The 21,999-nt window shown below is 46.1% G+C and overlaps 1 protein-coding gene across 5 annotated transcripts; it reads right to left on the bottom strand.

Moving 5' to 3' along the window:
* Positions 1 to 1,850: 1,850 nt before the first annotated feature.
* On the bottom strand, positions 1,851 to 20,431 carry LOC115110606 (transcription activator BRG1). 5 transcript variants are annotated; one of them, XM_065010215.1, is made up of 32 exons: positions 20,217 to 20,431; positions 17,133 to 17,180; positions 16,792 to 17,049; positions 16,469 to 16,604; positions 15,312 to 15,737; positions 14,965 to 15,063; positions 14,109 to 14,665; positions 13,411 to 13,584; positions 13,127 to 13,297; positions 12,922 to 12,972; positions 12,430 to 12,560; positions 12,134 to 12,188; positions 11,311 to 11,574; positions 10,952 to 11,115; positions 10,642 to 10,708; positions 10,388 to 10,498; positions 10,024 to 10,266; positions 9,821 to 9,934; positions 9,610 to 9,717; positions 9,396 to 9,482; positions 9,229 to 9,275; positions 8,945 to 9,111; positions 8,518 to 8,681; positions 8,049 to 8,315; positions 7,635 to 7,712; positions 7,187 to 7,405; positions 6,809 to 7,071; positions 6,546 to 6,654; positions 3,746 to 3,847; positions 3,413 to 3,545; positions 2,819 to 2,955; positions 1,851 to 2,521 (listed from the first exon to the last, which is right to left on the bottom strand). In XM_065010215.1, the coding sequence occupies exons 3-32, from the start codon at positions 17,005 to 17,007 to the stop codon at positions 2,489 to 2,491; spliced, it is 4,893 nt and encodes a 1,630-aa protein (XP_064866287.1). In that variant the 5' UTR covers positions 17,008 to 17,049; positions 17,133 to 17,180; positions 20,217 to 20,431; the 3' UTR covers positions 1,851 to 2,488. The 5 variants fall into 5 exon arrangements, with proteins under 5 accessions (XP_064866287.1, XP_029492271.1, XP_029492275.1 ...); XM_029636411.2 differs by lacking the exon at positions 17,133 to 17,180; XM_029636415.2 differs by lacking the exon at positions 17,133 to 17,180 and having other exon boundaries at positions 6,546 to 6,651.
* Between the last annotated feature and the right edge of the window lie 1,568 nt (positions 20,432 to 21,999).

Here is a 21,999-nt window from a genome sequence, read left to right as displayed (position 1 = left end):
TTTTCAAATCCAATGTATTTTCCATATAGATTCCACATCACACGTTGACAAATTAGATTGGAACAACGTTGATTCAACCAGTGTGTCCAGTGGGTTGGCTGGGAATGAGAGTCCTTTCTCCCTCACAAGAGAGGAGTCATGAGAGTCAGATCAGGATCCTCCAGCAGCAGTAGAGCCTGTTGGCCCAGAGATCCATCTTGACAGACCTGGGAAGCTGCGTAGACATTGGGTGCCTTGCACTAGATGTACTATAGTAAGTTAAAATGAGGAAAGCACTAGGTTCTTGGCATGTAGACTAACTAGTCTGATGTTTCACGTGGAGGCCTTCACCTAGCAAAACATCAGTATAGACAACAGGGCAATCCATCACCAACCAACTGGAAGAACTGCCATTATTTATTTCCCAAGACTTAACTATCAAACACCAGAAAACACATGGCTCTAATATCTCAATACAAAAGCATAGTTTTCTAATGGGAGGGAAGCATACCACTTTTAGTATTATTTTACAATGGTCTGCCCTTGGACAATTGGATAAGGCAGAGATAAGTGATACATTGGGTGGATACTGAATAATATATAGTAAAATGACTACATTGTCCTCAAATGAGAGTTTGTGTCCAACACTCAAGGTCACTTCTGTTGGAACCTTGCTATCCAGCTTTCTCTCGTATGTCACGAGTCTTGGAGATATGACAATGTGAGACAACTTGTACAGATACATGTTGAAACATATAACCACTGGTTGCAGCCCCTCCGCCTTGCCCTCCACTCAACCCCTCAAGACAGCTCACATCCATGACACACCCCTTGTTCATAACAGACAGTCTCCTCTGCCTGCCTACAGAGCAGTGAGAGGAACTGTTCCATTGGCTACTTGGTCCTTCCACCCCTGTGGTGCACCAGCTGTTAATCCTGTACACTGAGCTGTTGGTTTCAACCATCACATTCTTGCCCATCTTCCATATCTCTTCAGATTTCACCTCAACTTCACCACTCCTGACCATCATCCCTCCTAGCAAAAAAGCTTTCTGATTGGAATGTATTTCTGATCAATGACTTTTTTTTTTTTTAAATCACAAAATAAACCGGCCATGTTAACCTATATACACATAGGATAATAAGAAGGCTAGTCAGAGGTTGGTCTCAGTGCAGTCAGAATCTCTGCCATCATGGTTAATGCGGTGACGGTAGCTCTTTAGAGTCACTTAAAATGAGTTGACAAACCATTTGAGGAGAGAACAGACTCTACTGCAGATCCATTCAAAAACATTCCACTGAAAAATGATTTTCCACACACACAAAAAAAGTATTTGTCCAGGTGTTATGACATGAGGCCACGGCTGGAACAAAGCAGTGTGAGGGGGAGCGGGAAAAAACATCAGGGTCAATGAGTGACCTGAGGAAGAAGAAACTGATGTGTATCTGAGATCAGAGGCATGGAAGCCCTGGCAGGATCTCACACATGCCCAGAGTAACATTGTTTGAAATACAACTGTGTGAGTGCTACAAGCCTTTAAAAGCACTGTGGCCTAAAATACATAATTTATATAATTCAGTTTATCATAGCAAACTAGCGTTCATTTAGTGGTCAGCATGTTTACAGTTCAGACTCAAGGAGAAAATCTTCAACCTAAACATCAACAAAACACCTACATTTTCAACCCGTGGCTTTTCATCCAGAGGCATTCAGTACTGTTATCTGGTCAAGGTGAGAGGGCCATCTAGTGTACATAACTACAGTTAGTCAAAGATGGCTTAACAAGTTCATTCCTTTCAGCACATTTAGGATACAGCAATCAATCATGTGTAGTGCATAAAGTGAATAAAGACAACAGCAGTGAGGAAAGTTTAATTACGAGACACCTTTATTGTACTTTTTGGAATCCAGTGACACAGACGCGAGACAGAGTCCCGCCCTTCCCTTCTCACTCGTAGCCGGAGGAAGGCCTAAGGGGGAACGTACCGTTATCTCACTTGTATTCTTAAATTAAACAGAGATATAATAGAACGACACACCCAGGTGCATTTCCACAGACCAAACGACATGCATTCAGGGGACTTAGAAACCACAGCGACTCCGGTTACACAGCTCCATCTCAAAGGAAACAAAACAAACTCACTTAAAAAGTCAGCAAACTCTCCCTGTGGTCCACGATCAGTCTGCTAATCAAACCTTGTCCACCTTAAATCACTTTCAGGAGAAAACAACAAGGCAAAAAGACATACAGTCCAGATATTCATACCAGGATTGCCTGCTTAAATATGTAAGTGTTTTTAATTTTTTTTAATAATTTGTGTTTTTTGAAATTGATGGTGTATTTTAATTATGGAATACATTTCTCTCACTAAAAATCATCTCATCTAGGTAAAACTAGGCCCCTCTCCACTGGCTTGTCTCCCTGCTATAGAATCTAGGTAAAATATATAAGTTCCAGTCAAGGGTGTCAGTGGGCCGTTGGTCCTCACAGAACAGGAGTGGTTCAGTTCAGTCCTCCTCACTGCCGCTGACCGAACCCGCCTGAAACAGAAGCCAGAAGAAAAAACACTTAATCCTACAACCCAATAAAACATAGCTTGTTGATCACCAGACTAGTCTACTGTAGACGTTTAAGAAAATATTTCTGAAAACAAATGTAAGTGTTAAATATATATATATTTTAAATACTGTTGCTCTGAGTTACATACGTTAATCAGTGTTGCTAGACAGCCTTCTGTGCTTAGAAGAGGTCAACTTCAGTCAGTACAGTAGACCGCTTCGATAGGAAGTTTAAATTGACAGTTAAGTAGTGTCTCAATGTATTTGTGCGTGTCTTACCTCCTCCTGCTCCTCCTCGCTGTCGTCGTCGCTCACTACAGGTTTGGCCCGGGAGCCACGGCCCCTCCGGCGCTGGCCCTTCCCTCTGCCCTCCTTCTCCTTCCTCCCCAGCTTAATCTTCACCTTCACTGAACGAGCTAAAAGAGAGGGAGAGATAAAGAAAGAAGCATGGACACAAATCCATGAGTATACAATTCCTCAAAAGTACAACATATGATTAAATAGTTTAAAGGGGCAATCCCTGATTGCAACATCTATTTTTGGACTTTAATGAATTTACACCCATTGATTCTTGAAGAATTAAAGTTAAATTGTCACATTCCACCAGAACCCAAAATATAATCTTGTTTATCTCCTTTGTAAACAATGTAATAGTAAACAAACACTGTACAGCCTCAAAACATGGTTAAAACTATAATTATGTTTTCATAGCTCAGTCTATGAATTTGAGAGTGGTTTCAACAGCCCCATCAGTCAGCTATTTACCAAACACCGGTGGGGGGAGGGTGGGACGCGTTGTTGTTTGAGCGGCAGATTGCCTTTTTAACAGTGGACTATGACACTAAGTGCATATGTAAATACTGTAACACTCACATTCAGACTCAGAGCCTTCGTCCACCTCCTCCTCTTCTTCCTCACTCTCCTCTCCCTCACTCTCCTCCTCCTTTTCAATCTTCTGCCGGACGCTGGTGAAGACTGACTGCAGTACGATGGAGTCCTCATAGATCTGGGGGGGGGGTGAGAGACGTTTCTTCAGAGTATGAAAGGTTCAATTCACCATAAAAAGGTTGTGACAAGTCTCCTCAGATCTGTAATACATTGGGCTGTAAAAGGCCCTCCATATCCCAGCACCCACACAGCGTTGTCTTATCATGCCCAACAACGGTCTGTCCTCCACTCACTCCCTCCCTGTTGCCGGACACTCACCAGAGAGCCCTCCAGGTTGAAGGTCTGAGCGTTACTACACAGCAGCATCACATCCTTCTCCAGGTCATTCAGGCTGCGGTACTTATGGCTGCGGATCCTCTCCTGGAGGGGAACAGAGGAGAGGACATCAGAATAGTGATCAGACCAGTAGAGAACACAGGACTGAAAAGATCAGAACTAGACAGCTAGATGTGACTTGTCAGTCCCCTAACCTCCCAGAAGGACTGTTTTACTGAATGCGATTCCCTAGTCGATTCCCGCAATGTCTAATATTAAAGGAGTCTCGAGGTATTGCTCGCCTGAGGGAGAGTACCTTATTATAAGCTGTAGACCACACTATCTACCAAGAGAGTTCTGATCTATATTATTCGTAGCCTTCTATTTACCACCACAGACCAATGCTGGCACTAAGAACGCAATCAACAAACTCCATAAGGCCATAGCAAACAAGAAAATGCTCATCCAGAAGCGGCGCTTCTAGTGGCCGGGGACATAAATGCAGGCAAACTTAAATCAGTTTTACCAGCATGTCACATGTGCAACCAGAGAAAAAATAAATAATTCTAGACCACCTTTACTCCACACACAGAGATTCATACAAAGCTCTCCCCTGCCTTCCATTTGGCAAATCTGACCATAATTCCATCTTCCTGCTTACAAGCTAAAACTAAAGCAGGAAGTACCAGTGACTCACTCAATATGTAAGTGGTCAGATGACGCGGATGCTACGCTACAGGACTATTTGCTAGCACAGAGTGGAATATGTTCCAGGATTCATCCAATGGCATTGAGGGGTATCCCACCTCATTCTTCGGCTTCATCAATAAGTGCATCGACGACGTCCCCCCCACAGTGACCGTACGTACCGATCCCAACCAGAGGTAATGGATTACAGGCAACATCCGCATCGAGCTAAAGGCTAGAGCTGCCGCTTTCAAGGAACGGGACACTAATCCAGATGCTTATAAGAAATCCCGCTATGCCATCAGACAAACAAAGCGTCAATACAAGATTAAGATTGAATCCTACTACACCGGCTCTGACACTCGTCGGATATGGCAGGGTTTGAAAACTATTACAGACTACAAAGGGAAACTCAGACGCGAGATGCCCAGTGACACGAGCCTACCAGACGAGCTAAATGCCTTTAATGCTTGCTTCGAGGCAAGCAACAATGAAGCATGCACGAGAGCACCAGCTGTTCTGGATGACTGTGTGATAACGCTCTCGGTAGCTGATGTGTGTAAGACCTTTAAACAGGTCAACATTCACAAAGCCGCGGTGCCAGACGGATTACCAGGAGGTGTACTCACAGAATGCATGGACCAACTGTCAAGTGACTTAACTGATATTTCTCAACCTCTCCCTGACCGAGTCTGTAATACATACATGTTTCAAGCAGACCACCATAGTCCCTGTGCCCAAGGAAGCGACGGTAACCTGCCTAAATGATTACCGCCCCGTAGCACTCACGTTGGTAGCCATGAAGTGCTACCCACCTGAACAAAAGGAACACCTATGTGAGAATGCTGTTCATTGACTACAGCTTAGTGTTCAACACCTTAGTGCCCACAAAGCTCATCACTAAACTAAGGACCCTGGGACTAAACACTTCCCTTTGCAACTGGATCCTGGACTTCCTAACGGGCCGCCTCCAGGTGGTAAGGGTAGGTAACAATACGTCTGCCGCGCTGATCCTCAACACTGGGGCCCCTCAGGGGTGTGTACTTAGTTCCCTCCTATACTCCAACACCATAATTAAATTTGCTGACGACAACAGTGGTAGGCCTGATCACCAACAACGATGAGACAGTCTATAGAGAAGAGGTCAGAGAACTGGCAGTGTGGTGCCAGGGCAACAACCTCTCCCTCAACGTGAGCAAGAGAAAGGAGCTGATTGTGGACTGCAGGAAAAAGCGGTCCGGACAGGCCCTCATTAACTGTAGTGGAGCGGGTCGAGAGTTTCAAGTTCCTTGGTGTCCACGTCACCAACGAACTATCATGGTCCAAACACACTAAGACAGTCATGAAGAGGGCACGACAAAACCTATTCCCCCGAAGGAGTCTGAAAAGACTTGGTATGGGTCCCTAGATCCTCAAAAGGTTCTACAGCTGCACCATCAAGAGCATCCTGACCGGTTGCATCACCGCCTGGTATGGCTACTGCTCGGCATCTGACCCTAAGGCGCTACAGAGGGCAGTGTGTACGGCCCAGTACATCAGTGGGCCAAGCTTCATGCCATACAGGAGCGGTGTCAGAAGAAAGCCCATAAAATTGTCAGAGACAACAGTCACCCAAGTCCTAGACTGTTTTCTCTGCTACCACACGGCAAGCGGTACCGGAGCGACAAGTCCAGGATCAAAAGGCTCCTTAACAGCTACTACCCCCCAAGCCATAAGACTGCTAAACAGTTCGTCAAATGGCCACCTGACTATTTACATTAACACCCCCCCTTCCCTTCATTTAATTTGTTTTGTACACTGCTGCTACTCACTATTTATTATCTATGCATAGTCACTTTACCCCTACCTACAGGTACAAATGACCTCAACTAACCTGTACCACCGCACACAGACTCGGTACCAGCGCCCCCTGTTTATAGCCTCTTTATTGTTATATTTATTACTTTAGTTTATTTGGTAAATATTTTCTTAACTCTTCTTGAACTGCACTGTTGGTTAAGGGCTTGTAAGTAAGCATTTCACAGTAAGGTCTAAACTTGTTATAGTCGGCGCATGTGACAAAAAGTTTGATTTGATTTAGTCTTATAACCGATATATTAAGGGGTTAGCCCCATACCTTAATCTTCCTGAAGTCGACAGGTTTGCGGATGAGCTCGTAGTACTCAGGCAACTCCTTGCGGGAGGGCAGCTGGATGAAGACTTCACTCAGCTGGCGCCCATTGCTGCTGTGAAATAGGAGAACAGGGAAACTCCGGGATTAGTCCACCTCAACATGCTCTGCTCTGACCACTACATGACAAAACAGGTTGTGTTTGTGTATGTTGTCATGTTCTGACCTTCACTGAGTTGTCATCCAGACACAGGAGCTCACCAACTCACCCGTCCTTGTACTTGATGACAGTGTCCACCACCTTCTTCATCTTCTTGGTGAGGGATGGGGGGTTAGGGGACAGTTTTTCAGCCGGAGGGCGCCCACGTTTCTTGGCCTTCTTTACCTCCTCATCCTTGTCACGGCTGCGACCACCGCTGGAGCTGGGCGTGGCCGAGCCGGGCATGTCGTCACGGTCTCGCTTGCGCTTCCGGGTCGTCTTCTTGTGACGCACCTCCTCCTCGAGGTCCTCCAGATTACCGTCCTCTATGGCCTGTTGGAGGGGGAACCACACATCAGCATTGCCGGTCATAGACCATAGATCTCAGTTATAGGACTTTCAATTATTAGTTCAATTATTTTTCGACTACAACAGCTGGATAGCTGACCTTGAGCCACTGCTTCTCTGTGAGTGAGTCACTGTAGTCCACCTCCTTGCGCTGGCGAGAGCCGCGACCAAACATCTTCTCCTCCTCCTCCTCACAGGTGAGCCTCTCCACCTCGGCATCATCCTTTATGATCCAGGTGGGCAGCTCGTCATCCTCCATCAGACGGGGCTTTCTCTTGGGGTTGCGGGCGTCCTCGCGGCGCCGGTCCAGGTCCATACGCTGGAGGGGGGAGGTACAGTGTAAGAAAAGAGAAAAAAATAAACTGTTGAAGAATGGTAGATTTCCATCTTAAGTCTATGCATGGGTGTCATTTTATATCAGACTTGAGGTTGTGTCAAAGCCTCCAACAGGGCAGTCTTCAGTCTAGAGGTTGACCGTGAAGCCCTCAGTTGCCTCAAGCAAGACTCAGACTACATTACTGTAAATCCTGAAGAACTATGGGACTGACCATGAACTGGTCAAACTCCTCCTCGCTTCTGGCAATCATCTGGTTGACGGTCTCATCATCAGGCACCTCGTCCTCCTCCTGTAGACAATAGAAAGGGTGAACACAGGGCTGTTAGTGGTGCCTCAGTCTCTGAACTAGAATTCTTGAATGCTTAACAGTTATGTTAGTATCATATAAAGTGCATTGTAACATGTAGCACATGATGTATTGGAAATCTCCTACAATACGTAAACATCTACAGGAAACCACTGGAAGATAGAACAGAGAAACTATGTTATTGAAAAGAGCAAAATAAATAAAAAGTTGCATTTTTAAAGAAAACGCAGGAAGAGGAGAAACCAAACCTAAAAAAAGGAACGGCCCCTAAATCCAGAAGGTAGAGAGGAGGAGGAGAGAAAAGATGATCACACCCACCAACGCCCCCCCAGCGCGCCAGCCCCCCGGGGCCCCGACCTCGTCCTGTTCCTCATGCTCCAGGATGGCCTGCAGGAAGGCACGGCGCTCGTGACTCGACGACTTCTGGTCGAACATGCCGGCCTGGATGACCTTCTGGTCCACGTTCAGCTTGTACTTGGCCGCCGCCAGGATCTTCTCCTCCACACTTTGAACGGTGCAGAGACGCAACACACGCACCTCGTTCCGCTGCCCGATACGGTGGGCTCTGTCCTGGGCCTGCAGATCCTGTACAGGGGAGGGAGAGAGAAAGAGAGGGGTGAGTGATCAGAGTTAGGGGGAGGGCAGGACATGGGAGTTGGCTATGTTACCTCACAAAATCACCTCAATAGCCACTAATCCTAGCTGTTTTCTAAATATATATCAATAACTCCAGTGAGATTCATAGATCATAATACTACAGTAGACAGTAGAGGGTAATGAGCTGAACCTGATGTGGATTCCAGTCAGAGTCAAAAATGACCACAGTGTCAGCAGACTGAAGGTTGAGGCCCAGCCCGCCGGCCCTGGTGCTGAGCAGGAACACAAAGTACTGAGAGGCGGGGTCATTGAAGGTCTTCAAAAGCATCCCACGATCCTCAGCCTTGGTGGTTCCTATGGACAACGACCAATGGTGTTAGTTACCAGTTACCAGGACAACAGCAGGAGGGATGCAAGTAACATGAGCTCGTGAACGTAAACCAGCCTCCCCACATCACAATGTTGAGCCATTGTGTTCTAATAAACTGCATACTACAAGTACAAAACAAACCCTACACATAGTTCTGTATTTCTCATAGTACAAAATACATCTTGAATTTGTCTTGAATTTATTTTCCCAGCACCAGCCAAAATAACTCTCCTATCCCGCCTCTCACCGTCCAGACGCAGGTACTTAAAGTTGCGCCAGCCAAAGTAGTCCTCCATGATGGTCATGGTGGAAGTCATCTGACAGAAGAGCAGGACCTTGTGGCCGGTGACCATCAGCTTGGGCAGGATACGGTCTAGCAGCTCAAACTTCCCAGCGGCGCGGTACAGGTCAGGTCTGGAGGAGGCAGGGGACGAGAACAGAGGGGTGGATGAGGGAACGCGCCACACATAGTAAGACCAACCACAGCACCATGAAGCATCAACATGCAACGTCAGCAGATGCTTTGCTTACCCAGACACTACGCCTCCAGTGAATCCCAAATGTTCAGAGAAGGACTCCTGTGAACAGACGAGTCACAACTACTCGGTTAAAATGAGAAGCTTTAACCACAATCTTACACCTCAGTCAACATCTCTTCTCAATTCATGGAAGAGTTGAGGTGGGCCCTTGCACTGTACCTCGATCTGCTGGAACATGTAGGGATGGTTACAGATCTTCCTCAGCTGCATGATGGTGTTCATCAGGGTCTTGGTGCCTCCTTTACCCTGAAACACAACACTCTGCACTTAGTCATCCTGTAGTACCCATCTAAACAGCCCAGTATAACTGACCCCCAGTCAGTTGTTAGGGGGTGTATGGAGAGCAGTGAGGAGGTTCTCTACTCCTCCTTACCTTCTTGTCTTTCTCAGAGCCGTCGGTGAGCAGCACACCCTTAGCCTGCATGTGTCTGTACAGCACTCTCTGCAGGGCCGACATGTCACACTTGATCACATACTCCACCTGGGGAACACACACACGAGAGAACAGAAAGAATCAAAGAATCAATTGATTGATCTTCATTGTCCTTGGATACTGAAAGCCAAGTGATTGACAGGAGTCAGACCTTCTCAGGCAGCTGGGACTCCACTTCCTTTTTCAGTCTGCGCAGCAGGAAGGGGCGGAGCACTTTGTGCAAACGACGGATAATCAGGATGGTCTCTTCCTCGTTCAGATCCACCTGGGGTCGAGAGAGGGGGGGGTAAGAGTCCAGCAATGATGACCCCAATGTCTCCAGAACACCCTTCTCCACGGCCCCGACTAACTCACCTTCTCTCCGGTCATGGCGAAGGGGGCGTTGAACCACTGCTCGAAGGTAGTGCAGGACTTGAAGATGGTCGGCAGCAGGAAGTTGAGCAGGGCCCAGAGCTCCGGCAGCTTGTTCTGCAGCGGGGTGCCGGTCAGCAGCAGACGCCGCGGGGCCAGGTAGTGGGTGTTCAGAACCACAGTCAGCTTACAGTGGTGGTTTTTCATACGGTGGCCCTCGTCCACTATCATGTACTTCCATCGCAGCTGAGTGGGAAAGAGTACAGTGGCGTGAGAAGATGAAATGGAAGTTTCCATAGGTTCACCTGTCTGACTAGGGACATTTCTAAGGCGGTGCACAGGGTGATTTGAAGAGGTGGGTCCCTACCTTAGCCAGCACTTGCTTGTCTTTGATGATGTACTCGTAGGTGGTGAGCAGTACGTTGAACTTGCCACTGCGCAGGATGGGGAGGAATGCCCGGCGAGCCTGTGGGGAGCCCTGGACAGAGACATGGTAGAACACACATCAACTTTACATCTACAGAACACTGTAATCAAAGGATATTCACATGTACATGCGGACCATCTACTCTGCAATTGTCAAACTTCACCCTGGAAGAAGGGTTGAAAGGGGCTACTCACTTTGTAAGAGACTTTCACCACCGTTGGAGCCCACTTATCAAACTCATACACCCAGTTGGACAGAGTTCTGAAAAGAAAGACGGGTGAAAAATTGATAAACATACACTTTCTCTGTCCACCTCAAGGTCGCACTGACATAAAACAAGGCAAAAATATCTATGACTGTGGAAAATACCTAGAACAGCCCTTCTGGGCTTGTATCTGTATAATTACAGAACATCTCGATTGAAACAACAGAAATACTGCATCAGTCCCGGTCTATAAAGGAGCTGAGAACCAACTAGAGGAAAGGAGAGGCAGAGGGACTCACGAGAGGGGCACGATGATGAGGAAGGGGCCGTTGATGCGCTTGTGCTCCATGAGGTAGGTGATGAGGCCGATGGTCTGGATGGTCTTGCCCAGACCCATCTCATCAGCCAGGATCCCATTCAGGTTGTTGTTGTACAGAGACACCAGCCACTCCAAGCCCTTGATCTTAGATGTGATAGGGACACAAACCAGTCATTCTACTGTCTCACATGGTCATCAGGAACACATGGCTTTGGTCACGTGTCATCTCTTCTTTTTTGACCTCGTTACTTCTTGTAAGCATTGTGAAAGGTAATGGAACACTACAGCATGCATTGTGTATGTGAAATCATGTTACTGTGACGTGGGTAGACTGTGTACCTGGTAATGTTTGAGCTGCCCGTTGACCAGCAGCGTGGACTGTTTGTCCACCGTCTCAGTGACGGCGTGGGCCACAGCATAGTATGACTGCAGGCCTCGGGCGAACGCCGCCTCGGCACTGTTATACTCATCATCCACATCCTGCTTGGCCCCTTCGATGATGTAGCGGACGTCGACCTCGGACACGTCCTCTGTGTCGGGGTCTGGGATCTTCTTTTTCTCCTCGGTGGGAGCCTGGGAGGGCTGGGGCTCCAACTCTTCCTCCTGAGGGGTGCGGAGTAAGAGGATGGACTCAGATACAGACGCCACACAGCCTGACTCAAACTGTCTCAGCCAAGGTCAAGTCAAAAGACGTTATCGAATCGGAATAAAATATTCTTTATGGAAACTATTGTAAAGTGGCTGTTCCACTGGATGTCTTAAGGTGAACGCACCAATTTGTAAGTCGCTCTGGATAAGAGCGTCTGCTAAATGACTTAAATGTAAATGTAACTAGAACACGGCTTGTCCCATGAACTGGTCAGGATTAAGATTTATCTGGAAAAGATCCAGTAAAGATATTTACAGCACAATATGTTTTTGATTTACATTAATATAAGCTTTATAGTACACAATGCAGAGAAAGGGTTACATTAGTTTGGGCTTGGCAATGGCCTAGTTTCTGGCAAGAGTGGTACGCCTCTGAACAGACTCCACACGCAAGGTCTCATCCACGGCGGTCTGCTTACATTTATTTAAAGATGACTTGAGGTTTACGATATACATATATTAGAGGGGAAAGTGGGGGGTAAGGAGAGCATTGCGGTCTCTGTAAGGTACATACCTCCTCTTCCTCTGAGCCACTGTCCTCGCTGTCTGAACGAGGAGCCACTTCATACCTGCAGGAGAAAAGTTCAAATGATTAGTTGTGATACCCGATGAAATTGTTTTGAGATGACAGTGTTTATGTACTGATGGCTAAGCAACAGTGTGAAAGGCATTTAGAATTGTACAATGTTCATCCTTTCCCAAGGAAAATGGTATTTCACATTCCTCAGGCTCGTGTCGTCGTCATTATTATTATTATTCCCACAGTCTGGGTAAACAAGCGTGTCTTCTAGCTAGCTGTGTTTAACTGACCCAGGGTTCATCTCCAGCCAGGTGTCCAGCTGGCCAGCCCGGGGCGCATCCAGCCCCGTCAGGATCTTCCCACTATCTAGATGGATCACCTTCACAGGCAGGTCACTCATCTGACTGGTCTCATCCAGAGGCTGAGAGTGGAAGAGGGAGTGAGTGAGAAATTGACTGGAAACTGTGTGATATATTATTGCCTGTCAATATGATCGTTTCATAGTAAATTAAACAAGTATTCCTGTGGCCTTGTGAAAAACAGGGAGCCTGGAAACAATGCTACTTTTCAGTTTCTTATCAACACATCATGAGGCAAATTGCCTATTACCAGACATGAAAAGGGCCTATTAGTTAAAATGTTGAGTGATGGGGCTTACATTCATTCATTATATTGTTCTTCACGAACTAATGGCAGAGAAGATGACTTTGTAAAAAATCTTGGGGGGAAATTATTGTCTGGATTTTATCGGACCAAATCTTTCACTGGGATCTGAAACTCACCTCTCCGTCAGGTCCCAGGGCAGGAGGCTGGCCCTCCCCACTCTCTGGCTTCTAGGGAACATGAACATCAGTTTCTCATATTACAATGACAGGCTCAACAACGTAAACACAGGGAGCCGCATATCGCAGTAAAACACAAGGTAACACAATAAAACAAATGGAACTTCAGAAAGATGCACTTTCAACATTTGGCCTCATTCTTCACCTTCTTCTTCTTTTTCTTCTTCTTCTTATCCTTGAGGGCCTGATCAGCCTTGTGGGCTCTGACCAGGTCGGTGAGGTTGGCCACGTACTCATCTGTCTGCTGCAGCAGGTAGGCCAGGCGCTTGTCTTTCTTCTGGTCAATCAGCTTACGGTAGCCCTCCTCATCTTCAGCCTAGGGAAGGACACACATTGACTACAGGTGTTAGAGGCACTGGGTGTGAGAGTAGATCTATGGCTATTTAATAGTGAGTGTGTAAACGACCACACAGCTGTGTGCTCACTCACCATCAGCCTCCTCATTCTCTCCTTCTCAATGCGCTCGTTCTCCTTCTTCTGCTCACGCTCAGTGTTGGCGTGGTACGTGGCCACAGCTTTGGTGGCCTTCTGGAGCTTGGCTGTGATGGAGCGGTGGTACTCCTTGAAGTCTTTAGCATGCTGCAGGATGCTGTTAAGGTATTCCTACACAAAAACCTCAGAATATTAGTGTCTATACAATACAACACAAAGCACTGGAGGCACAAGAATGTGAGGATCACCTGACATCTAGATTGTGAACTTCAGTCCCGACCCCTCTGTGTACCTGGCGTTTCCGCCCCGACCCCTCTGTGTACCTGGCGTTTCCGCCCCGACCCCTCTGTGTACCTGGCGTTTCCGCCCCGACCCCTCTGTGTACCTGGCGTTTCCGCCCCGACCCCTCTGTGTACCTGGCGTTTCCGCCCCGACCCCTCTGTGTACCTGGCGTTTCCGTCCCGACCCCTCTGTGTACCTGGCGTTTCCGTCCCGACCCCTCTGTGTACCTGGCGTTTCTGTCCCGACCCCTCTGTGTACCTGGCGTTTCTGTCCCGACCCCTCTGTGTACCTGGCGTTTCTGTCCCGACCCCTCTGTGTACCTGGCGTTTCTGTCCCGACCCCTCTGTGTACCTGGCGTTTCTGTCCCGACCCCTCTGTGTACCTGGCGTTTCTGTCCCGACCCCTCTGTGTACCTGGTGTTTCTGGCGTCGTTTGCGCTCCTGTTCAATCTTCTGTTGCTTCTCCAGTTTCTCTGTGATGCGGGCCTCACGGAGGGACTGCCGCTTGCTGCGCTTGTAGGCCTTAGCGTTGAGGGCCGTTTCTAGGGCAGTGTCACGACGCATACACACCACTACCTCCTGACGCAGCTGTCTCTGGAAATTTAGCAGCCTTAGGGCCTTGAGCTCGATGTTGGCTTTGGTGCGCAGGTCTCCGGCCAGAGACCCTGGTAGATGCTCCAGCTCCTGGATACGGTGGGTGATACGAGCCTGCAGCCTGTACTCTCTCTCCTGGAGGATCTCTACTGGGTCCAGGCCACGGGGCTTCTGGATGGGCGTGATGCGGTTCTGTTTCTGGTGCAGCACCATGGGTGGGGGCTGGAGGGGCTGCCCAGGGGACTGGGTCTGGGGGGGCATTACCGGGGAGGCAGCAGGGGGTACGGAGGGGGGAGCAGGAGAGGGTCTGCCAGTGGGCTGAGGGGGAATCAGCTTCTGGGGGGCACTGGATGGAGCAGCAGCATTCACCATGGGCCCTAGAATATATGGCATTGAAAGAGTTATTAGTTTCTACCATCCCACAGAGTGTTTTGGTGCAATGATTATCTGTTTAATACGTGTGTATTACTTATTTTTAATATGTGTGTATACATTTTTATTTAACTAGGCAAGTCAGTTAAGAACTAATTCTTATTTACAATGACGGCCAACCCTTGTGATAGGTCTGGTGAAATTATCAGCACAGGAAAGAGAAGAACATGGACTAAAAACACTACAGACTAGTGCCTTCTCACACACAGGTAAATCACTGCCCAGGGGTCAAGCTGAGGCTCACCTTCGGGCCATTGTTTAGGGGGTCCATTGGTGGGCTGGCCCTGCATACCAGGAGGAACACCTGAGGGTCCTGGAGGAGGCATGTTTGGGCCTACCATTCCTGCAAGATGACATTAGATATGATCAGACACTACCTGGGCATTCATGCCTACTGAAGTCTAGTTAACGTAGAAAATGGTGCCTGAACCGAGAGCATGTGTTTGTAGTTTCACCACCAAGGGTCGTTGTTAAGCATTCAAATTATTTATTTGAGACAGACAGCATTTGTGTGTCATTCATAGGGTTGCAAAACTCATTGACAGAGTGTGAAGCATAACCTTGTACACCCCCCCCCCTCCTTCTCCTCACCATGAGGTCTGTTGTAGTTTGCTGGTGGCTGTCCAGGCCCCGCTCCAGGCCCAGAGGAAGGGGGCATGTTGGGCATCCCTGGCTGCTGCTGCATCCCTGGCATGGGCCGCTTACCCTGCACAGCCATCTGCAGGTGGTCTGGTAGGGGCTGGCTGCGAGCCAGCATCTTGTAGGCCATGATCTGGGCCCTGAGCTGGTGTAGCTGGTTTTGGTTGAAGGGGGTGGGTCCACCAGGCCCAACCCCACCTGGCCCAGAACCACCACTTGGACCTGGGACCCCAACACGGTTCTGCTGGCCCATGGACTGGGGGTCACTGCCCTCCATGGGGACACCTGGGCCAGAGGGCATCATGGGGCCAGCGGGAGGGCCGTTGGCTGGCACAGGGCTGGGAGAGTGCTCAGATCCCCCCAGTGGAGAGGGGTAGCCTGGGGAGGAGAGACAACAGCACAGGTGAGAAAAGTCATCTTCCCTGGGAATGGTAGGGCATGGCTGTTCCTTTATCTGAGAACAGTGGGAAACTGATTTGAATTACCAATAAAATGGCTAGATACATCGAAATTGGTGGCAGAATGGATGCTAACAGACTAGAAGAAATGTTAACCAAATCCAGACTGGTATTATGATTATGAGCTGGACTGGCGAAACAAGCACTTTACAAATCAGTCTCTAACAGACATGCACACATTACAGCTGAGCCTCGCCCTCTGTCACACCAGTCAATACAGGATAGAAGAGTCAACAGAAAAACACCCTCTCCTGTGTTACAGTATTTCAACAGCCCCTCTGTCCCTCTCTCCTTGGTGACTGAGTAGTTTTGTAGCAGACAGCTGCCACCAGCATTGTCTGAAAGGGGAAGCCTCATGCCCCGCCCCTCCACTGAGCGTCTGCTGCTCACGCTACCCAACAAAACGACAGAAGTGAAAGAGGAGAAACTAGCTGGTTGAGTTGACAGTACAAGTGCACACAAGTCTACACGAGTTAGCATTCTCTTTTCGGGTAATCAGCTTTAAAAACAATTGTGCTTAAGTCTAAAATCATAAGCACCATATTTAGATAATATGGAAAGCTAATAAGTTAACCTTTTGTGTAAAGCTCCTTCAATAACAGAGTCAATGTTTCCTCTATCCAATCTAATCAGTACCCCATGGTATGGTACCTTGTGAATGTTGATCCATGGGGCTAGGAGGGGGTCCCATTCCAATGTGGCCTCCACCTGGTCTCATGCCCATGCTCTTCATTGGTCCATAGCGAGGGTCATCAGACATGCCCTTCTCATGCATGACTTCCATAGGCTGGGAGAAGACAACACACATTAATACATTGACATAAGCATGTCCTACTTAGACAGCACATACATTTCTTATGTACAGTAAAGGATGAATAGATTAATGCAAAAAAAGTATCATAAAATGGTACCACAGACCATAGCAGACATTTAACATACATTACAGTTATGGATATGCCCATTTTCTGTCTTACTTTGTGCATCTGATGCATATTCTCCTGAGGATATCCTGAGGGCCCCTGTTGTGGGTGGGAGTGTCCAGAGGCTGGGGGACCTGGGCTGGGTCCCATCATGCTATGAGCAGAGCCTGGGGAAGGGCTGGGTCCCCTCATGGCTCCTGGAGAAGGCCCCGGTCCTGGGGAGGGGCCCGGCCGAGGCGTCCCTCCCATGGGGGGGTCTGGGGTGGACATCTCTCAGCTGAGTCTGAGAATTTGACAGCACCAAGCTCCACTCTGCAGAGAGGACAAATTACAGATGATACTGTGCTCAGTTGTTGACAAATTTCGCAATATTTGTTTGCGTTAGTTGGCTGTACCTGCACCAAATCTCCAGTGGTTTTTCTTCAAAGCTTGTTGTCCATGATCTTTTTAAATAGGGAGGCTTTTTTTATTTCCACGATGGATCAAAAAAACATGTTTTCTAATGACTCTTGTCCCTCCGCAGCAGACATACGGTATTATAATAGGATTTTAAGGCACGTATAAATATCCTGCTTAATATAATAATTGTGTCATTATCACAAAACAACTGCATTATACTTAAATACTTCAACATCAACCAGTAAAATGGCTCTTTGGCTAGCTTTTGCTACAGCATCCATCAATGAGCGTTAGGATTCTAGCTAACAATTGATGCATCCAAAATAGTTATTTTGCAAAGACGACAACCAAATATAATCTTAGCAACTTTTCAAGTAAGAATCAAAACATAAATCTTGGCTATGTTGAATGGGTGCAGATGGTAACAGATTCTTATTGCAGCTAAGAATCACGCGCATCTGTGTGTATAGAATCATGAGAGTCACAATAAATAATGTATCGGCACCTAAGTATCGCGAGGTCCCTGGCAATTCCCAGCCCTAGTGCGTACCAGATGATCTCTATGTAGCCATCATCCACAAATGGACTTTGTGCCCTGGGTTCTCGGATGTGCCCAAAATACCCAAAATACACCAGTTCGTTTGAATAACAAGATCTAATTCTCAAGATAGCCTTTTTGTAGTCATTTGAGTATGTTTTGTGTTAATATGCACACCTGGCACAAATATACACAAGTAGGATAAGAAAAAAGTTGAAATTAAGACACTAGACTGGTAGAACCTGAAAGTACAGTTCACACATCTCCTGAGTTAGTTTATTTGAAAGCCAGTTTCTGCTTCAGTCACAAGGTGGCTCATTTTGTCAAGATATTAGCCCAAGCATTCTCACCTTAAGACAAAAGTGTGAGTGTAGGCAACTACACATCAGCCACACTGACTCTCAACATGGGCCCCCCCAGGGGTGTGTGCTTAGTCCCCTCTTGTACTCCCTGTTGAGCCAGCACTGCATGGCCGCACACAACTCCATTAAAGAATGAATATGTTCCACACACACTAACACAGTCCCGAAGAAGCCACGACAATGCCTCTTCCCCCCACAGGAGGCTGAAAAGATTTGGCAAGGGCCCTCAGATCCACAAAAAGTTATACTGCTGCACCATTGAGAGCATCTTGACTGGCTGCATCATCGGGTAGTGCGTAAGGCACTGTACATCACAGGGGCCGACATCCCTGAATTCCATGACGTCTATGCCAGGCAGGGTCAGAAGAAGGCCCTAGAAAATGTCAGACTCAAGCTACCAAAGTCATAGACTGTTCTTTCTGCTACTGCATGGGAAGTGGTACCAACATGGCAAGTCTGGAACCAACAGGACCCGTAACAGTTTCTACCCCCAAGCCATAAGACTGCTAAATAGTTAACAAAATAGCTACACAGACAGTCTGCATTGACCCCCTTCAGCACTAACTCCAACTCATCATATACACTGCTGCTACTGATTATTTATCCTGTTGCCTAGTCACTTTACCCCTACCTATTTGTACATAGCTATCTACCTCAATTCCCTTGTACCCCTGCACATCGACTCGGTACGGGAACCTTGTGTATATAGCCATGTTATCGTTACTCATTGTGTATTTTGGCTATTCCTCAAATTATTTTTATATTTTTCTCTACATTGTTGGGAAGTTAGTCTACACCTGTTCGTTATGAAGCATTTGATTTGTTTAAAGACACCAATGTTCTGTTTATCTTCAGTTTGTACAGGCCTACCTAAAAACCTCTGGATTATTACATGAAGTGGTCCGCCTTTGATAATACAACCCATATCACAAATAAATTATAAATGGTATACTTTTATTAATAATTGCTTTCCTCAAATATAATAATTGCACATAGATAATTGGACAGAAATATGCTCCAATGAATAAATATGTTTTTCCAGTGTGTGGCGATTGACAGAATGAGGAGAGTTCTTGTTTGAAAACCTTACACTCAGACGAGGTGATTCAGACGATGCTGCCCAGCAGCAGCTGCATGCATAAAAAGACCCCCATACACTCCCGACAGAATAAACAACATAAAAGGTAAACAGCAACCATGATGCGTGGGTAAAGTTGTCGACATCATGACATTCATGTTAGTGAGACGAGTAACGTTATAGCTAGCTATTTAAACGATTGAGAGTGGAATCTATTGTCGTTCCTCCTCACTAGATATTGTTATGTTAAGAGTTATGTCCAAGGACTGATGCATTCTCTTTGGTGAGACAGCAGGGTTTACAGTATCAAGCTACTACTACCGGCGACTTGGCTTAAGCTAGCTAGCTTTAGTAAAACACGGATATTTAGTTAGCTAGTGGAACATAGTTGCCGGTTGCAGTTGGTAATCGTAGCAATTGAATTACGGTAGCTAACTAATTAATTAAATACTTCGTTAACTACTTGCTTAATATTTAGTTATAGAAGCTAACTAACCAACGTTATAAAAAAACAGTTAACGGATGCTAAGCTAATGTGGTGTACGGTGTAGTTAGCATAGCTTGACCTGGCTAGAAAGCAAGCTATGTAAACGGAACTGAGTTACTATACAACACAGGTTAGAAACCATTCACTCATGTGATGTGCTAACAAACATTGTTTTCTAGCTACATAATAAATGTATAACATGAAAACTAAAAACAAAGAAACACTGCCAGACAGTTGGCTAACGTTAGCTGGTATAGTCTCTACTAGCCGAACATGCTGTCGTTACAAAATGTATGGTGAGAATTGGGTTATTTTGCTGACTTTGGAGATGCAGCAAGAGAGTAAAAGTTAAATAATCATTTCAGTTGATTGATCCAACCTGCATCCCGTACCCCCGCTCTAGCTAGACAGATACATTTACAAAAAACACAATTCATTCATTTCACTCTGCCGCCAGTCTGCATTGCAGACAAGACAAAAAAAAATGTCGGTCTAGATACTAACGTTCCTTCCAACGATAAACAAAAGAAAGAAACTGAAATTATGTAACAATAAGCTGAATAAGGATACCATCGAGGAAGTCTTAAAAAAATACAACTTTTGAATCTGACTTACATTGAAATCACCCTTCGCCGATAGGTCCCTTAGATTTCCAACGCTAGCCAGAAACAAAGAGCGACCTAGCCTGTTAGCATTTTTTCTCTCACCACCCCCACTTCTCGTCTGATTGTATCGCCAAGGAACGGCCTTCACTACAGCAACGGTGATACAAGAGCGCCCCCCTACACGTTCATCCCCCATGAACGACTGGAAAATCAACGCATGCCCAGTCTAGGCCCCATTGCAGAGAAGAATGCGGGCGAAGTATGTCGACGTGGGGGATGGGTGTACAAGTTATTATAGAACAGCACTATTACATGTAGTAAAATAAGATGAGGGGTCCTTGTTGATTGTAGTCATTGACAGTAACAATTAAATTAATTGAGCTCCGTTTACATATATTTTTTCTGCCTGAATAAAATGTGCAATGTTAAAAAAGCATTTGCCGATATCAACACTAGTTTTTATTTTATTTAACCAGGCATGTCAGTTAAGAATACATTCTTATTTACAATGACGGCCAAACCCGGACGACACTGGGCCTATTGTGCCACCCTATGGGACTCCCAATCACAGGTTGTGATACAGCCTGGATTTGAACCAGGGTGTCTGTAGTGACGCCTCTAGCACTGAGATGTAATGCCTTAGACCGCAGCGGCACTCGGGCTCGCCACTCAGTAGATGGCGCAAAATAGAAAGTAAACATGATTTAGGCTAGGCCTATTCCACCATCTAAATATGTGTTATTTAATGGACATATAATTGCATAATATATTTTTATAGCCACATGAGGCTACTGTAGTGATCATGTAACCTAATGATTCACACTTTTTCCAGTATTTGTGATTTTGACTGTTGTATTTGCGAATCCCAACCTGTATGTAGGCTTGTTTTAGCCTTCAACTATTTTGTTTCAAATGTATTTAGAGGCCTGTGATCTAGGGTCTCTTTTTAAGGGGAGGCCTATAATAAAAACAGTAATAAAACACAAATAGAATCCTACAATTATTCCGCAAGACACCAGTACCAAAATTATAGCCTACATTGCAATGCCTGGCCCATTGTTTTATTTGGATAGGCCTAAATTAAACATTGATTTATTCAAATAGGCGACTTGTGAATTGAGATACTTTTGAATACACACATGGATTTCAATAAACAAACAGATAAGACTGTTGTTCTATTCTCTTTGATTTAGTTCCTATTACAACTCAGACCAAATCAAATTGTATTTGTCACATACACATGGTTAGCAGATGTTAATGCGAGTGTATTCTAAAAATAATATTGAGTGGCAAAGGCTCCAGTGGTCATACATAATTCATAGATTCACCAAACATCTATGTTTCATTATTCCTGGTATATACTACTGGTTATGATTGCAGACAGAGAATGGGATGGTGCAGTACTAATTAGTCATATGTTGATAAGGTGCATGCATGGGGATGTCCACGACACCCAGAAATATGCCCATGCTGTATTGATTCACCTAGCTAACTGAAACTTCACTGTTGTAGGCATAATACACGCGCTGGCAAACAAATCCATTACATTAGTTACCTAGATGTGAAGTAAACTCAACTGAGGAGTAATAGAGAATGTGCAGGATAACTCTTTCCAGTTTCTCCGGCTTCAATTTATTTGATTTTTTTCAGTGTTATACTTGTTCGTGTAGCACTCCTCACAGGCCGTTTGGTGTACGTTTTTTTTTTTTGACGGTGCGATGAAACTGCCAAAACTCTGAAAGGTATTATTGTATGTCAGAATTTCAACAAGATTTGTTCAAGCCTAAATGTTA

The sequence above is a fragment of the Oncorhynchus nerka genome, linkage group LG26 (assembly GCF_034236695.1).
Source record: "Oncorhynchus nerka isolate Pitt River linkage group LG26, Oner_Uvic_2.0, whole genome shotgun sequence".
Taxonomy (NCBI): domain Eukaryota; kingdom Metazoa; phylum Chordata; class Actinopteri; order Salmoniformes; family Salmonidae; genus Oncorhynchus; species Oncorhynchus nerka.
Note: the sequence above shows the minus strand (reverse complement) of the source record. Positions and strands in the feature narration are given on the sequence as shown.

Excerpts from the sequence above, each read along its gene's own strand:
- LOC115110606 (XM_065010215.1), bottom strand. The coding sequence starts at position 17,007 with ATGTCCACCCCAGACCCCCCCATGGGAGGGACGCCTCGGCCGGGCCCC. Across the intron at positions 9,112-9,228 it reads ACTGGAGGCGTAGTGTCTGG|ACCTGACCTGTACCGCGCCG; the intron begins GTAAGCAAAGCA and ends TGCCTCCTCCAG. Across the intron at positions 7,072-7,186 it reads CAGAGAAGCAGTGGCTCAAG|GCCATAGAGGACGGTAATCT; the intron begins GTCAGCTATCCA and ends CCCCTCCAACAG.